Source organism: Coccinella septempunctata, chromosome 7 (assembly GCF_907165205.1).
Source record: "Coccinella septempunctata chromosome 7, icCocSept1.1, whole genome shotgun sequence".
NCBI classification, from domain to species: Eukaryota; Metazoa; Arthropoda; class Insecta; order Coleoptera; family Coccinellidae; genus Coccinella; species Coccinella septempunctata.
This window is the reverse complement of record NC_058195.1, coordinates 13556070-13559897: the sequence shown is the minus strand read 5'-3', so window position 1 is coordinate 13559897 and position 3828 is coordinate 13556070. Positions and strand designations below refer to the sequence as shown.

Here is a 3828-nt window from a genome sequence, read left to right as displayed (position 1 = left end):
GATATGTTTCTTGAAGGAAGATAATGAGAATTGTGACCATGAGATCTAGGTGCTAATTTTCTATATATAGAGGAAATATTATTTATTTGAATAAATCAAGGCTGTATTATATTTTATGATTACTCAAATATATTTTGTTGTTTATTAAAAATTATTGATTCAGTAAAAAGAACATGTTTCAACTCGTTTTTCAATTAGCATTTCGCCTTCGATATTACTGCAATTTTATTTTATTTTTCATAATATCTTATTGGTGTCTCCAAATTCACCTCACCGTATAGTTACTAATCATAAAAAGCTTCTTGAAACCTGAATTCAAATTCAATTACCTATGCCTACACTTCAAACTACTACTTTTGACTTTTGACCTTATTGGCACACTCACTTATATTGATTACGCACCGATAATTATATTCAAGTTGTTTTTCGACTGAATCTGGATAAAACTAAGCTGAAAATGATGCTCAAGCATCTATCTATCTAGGAAATATTATTTATTTGAATTAATCAAGGCTGTATTATATTTTATGATTGCTCTCAAATATATTTTGTTTTTCAGTAAAAATTATTGGTTAAGCAAAAAGATCATGTTTCAACTCATTTTTCAATTATAGCATTTTGTCCTCCCTATAATTTCTCATTGAAGTCTCCATATTAAACTGTCCGTATAGTTACTAATCATAAAAAACTCAATCCTCAATTTAAATTCAATTATGCCTACTTCAGACTAATTTTGACTTTCGACCTCATAGGCATGCCTACCCACTTTATTGATCACGCACTGATAATTATATTCAAATTGTTTTTCAATATAATCTGGTTAAAAGTAAGCTTAAAATCATTCTGAGGCATCTATTCCAAGAAAAATCCATTTTCATATTTTTTCTAGAGTATCTGATAAAGTATCCCAAAATATAGATAAATGAATTCTAATTAATCTTAAATAAGAAATCAATTCGTGACTGCGGAAAAATTTATTATTCAATTCGTCAATATGAAGTAGGTTTCGAACAAAGGAAAAAAATGATGAAAGCTGAATTTGTGCCCGATTTTTGTACTTTGATGATTTTCGGTGGAAAATCAGTCAGGTTAATTGAAACTAAAATATCCAATATAAAAATTTATTTCAATTTCGATTTCGACTTACTCACAACTGTATGAAAATCACAAACGAGAAAATGAACACAAAAGAATATACCGGAATATGCCGGCTACTATGTTAAGGCCCGGATTATTGCATCATTCACTCAATAGGGAAACTTCAACTCCACAAAGCTACGTCACGATCACTAGAACTTCAACAAAGTGGATGACGAGGAAGAGTTTCAGCACGAGAATTTCAATAAATCAGTAGAAACCCCAAATATACAGAAGGGATTAATTTATTACAGAAAAAAGTATGTTGGTTCAAACAAAGACACTTCTCGTTGGGATACGAGTAAAACTTATAATTTGGTATACGTGCGGCCCCGAACTAGCCCGAATCGCGTACGACAATGCGCGAACTATGGTGGGGATGGAAAGCATAAATAGCGAGATCGTAGCCCAGAAATCGTCAGTTATCAACAGGACAACTGTTTGAGAGTAATAAGTTGTTGCGTCGAGCTTTCACACGAGAGGCGACCGGCTTTTGTATGTGATATTATTTAAGTGTTATTGCTTATTTCGATATTTTATAAAAATGGAAGTTCTTCCCATCGGTCAACAACATCTGGAATATCAAAACCAGAGTAAGTATCCTCGGGAGATTTTCCCATCGCAAAGCTCTTTTCAAATTCAGAAATTTTCGGAAAATTCGCCAATCACCTGAGTTTTATCACCCTATAGTTTATTTAGCATTGTCACTCGAATTTTCCAAATGTTTCACTAGTTTTTCATTTTACTAAGGTTGATCTTTTGCTGGGCATCCTTTGTGACTGCATCCTAATTTCCATATTTTCCTTACAGGCAGATATTACAATCCCAGTGCAACATCAGAAGAACTGACACACGAGAACTCAGTGATGATACTTTCAAAAAAGTTAGAAGATGAAATACGCGCCGCTAAAAGGACTCATCTCTTATGCGGAGAAGTTTTGTTACCTTGTGGACTGCTTCAAAAGATCTCAGAGGATATTTTGAATATCGCCGATTCGGAATTGTGTGGTATTAGAGGTTGTACGCTTTATCTGTTATTCGAAGGTGAAGAGGACTGTAGGAGGTTGAGCACCGTCAAGATTGATCCGACGATACCGTCTACTTTCGAGCTGTACCTCACCTTCAAACAGGCGAATGGTGGCTGGGGATTCTTGCCTCAATTCCTCAAGTAAGTACAACAAACCAAACGTTTAACACCCGAAGAATACCGCTAAAGAAGCACGGTTAATCCATACGGTGTATATCGAATCAGCTGTTCAGCAAACCCGTTAAGCCAATTTCTGCAGTATTATTCATTTCCCTTTCTCTTTGTTACAGAAAAATAACAGGAGGAGGCACAGTGGTTATCAGTACCGAATACGAATTAACCAAAAAAAAATTATATCGCCCCAAATCGACTTAAACCACGAATTTGACTGAATGTAAAACGAAATGAGTCGATTAACCTTTAAGTTTTCTATTTTTATAGATGTAAAAATATTGAAAAATTTAAAAGCGCTGCGTGATGTTAGATTTAGTTGTTTTTTAAAAAAATATTTTAACAGTATTTTCTATTTTATCTTCGTTTGAAGATGTTGATTCGTTTCATATTAAAGCGAAAATATTATATCAGTGAAAGTGAGAATTATTGATTCATTCAAATTATTGTTTCTGACAAACGTTTCGAGATCATGAGTGATATTTGCCATCCTTGAATTTATACATTATAATAATGTATAATAAATTGATATGACACCGTACCTGTACTTATATTTGTTTGGAAGTATTGTGTAGAGAGATAATTTAAGAAGTTGAAATTTGCTTTTTTAATTTTTTTTCTTGTGATAATAGATTAGTGTTTGTGAAAGAATGATGCAAAACATGCATGACCGTACAAATTTTAATAACATGTATGTTTAAAATTATGTAAAATATTTAAGAGGCTATAACATCTAGAATTTAAGAATATTTTATATAAGTTTTTATAAATTGTAGATTTTAGAATGTTGTAGTACTATGGCAATTCGATGTGATAGTACAGATTTGTACAAGTCTCATGCTTGAATACTACTTATTCTACAGTGATCATCATTAAAAAAGATTTTTTATAACCATTTCTTTTTCTTTACGACCTTTCACCCATTTCCCCAATTATTAAAAAAAAATGAAACAAAACTGTGAGTTGCGTCTTCTATTGAATGGCGTAAAATAAACAGGTTCATCGCCGCTCATTACTGAATGTTGCCAAAAGAAAAAATATAATTGTACAACTGATTCAACCTTGAACTTGGGAGATGAGTTGCCCTGAAAAAAGTTTAATTGAAGTTCGACCAAGTAGATATGATATTGAGATCACACTGTGATCTCAATGCTACAGTTCCTTGTTGGTTATCACCTGAACTTCCGAATTTCTCTACGGAAATCAGACGAGATCTGTCTGTCCATGGTTATAAAAAATAGATACATATAAGGTGGCTCGATGAAATAGATAACAAGTTTTGTAATCAATTCACGCTGTTTCCGGTACCTAATTTTTATTATACAGGGCGAGAACAGCCTTTCTCATATCTCATTATCCCCTCAGTAACAATTAGTACTGGTTTGGTAGAGAAGTCCAACAATATCGAAGCCACGTTGAATCTACCTACAAAATTTAAAGTTTTCATTCACTAAAGAAGAAATAGAGAAAACTAAATTAAAAAAAAATCTCAA

At 32.6% G+C, this 3828-nt stretch overlaps 1 protein-coding gene across 2 annotated transcripts; it reads left to right on the top strand.

Moving 5' to 3' along the window:
• The first annotated feature begins 1541 nt into the window (after positions 1–1541).
• On the top strand, positions 1542–3227 carry LOC123317460 (protein scylla-like). 2 transcript variants are annotated; one of them, XM_044904014.1, is made up of 3 exons: positions 1542–1730; positions 1948–2305; positions 2455–3227. In XM_044904014.1, the coding sequence occupies exons 1-3, from the start codon at positions 1682–1684 to the stop codon at positions 2537–2539; spliced, it is 492 nt and encodes a 163-aa protein (XP_044759949.1). In that variant the 5' UTR covers positions 1542–1681; the 3' UTR covers positions 2540–3227. The 2 variants fall into 2 exon arrangements, with proteins under 2 accessions (XP_044759949.1, XP_044759950.1); XM_044904015.1 differs by having other exon boundaries at positions 1948–2309.
• The last annotated feature ends 601 nt before the right edge of the window (positions 3228–3828 follow it).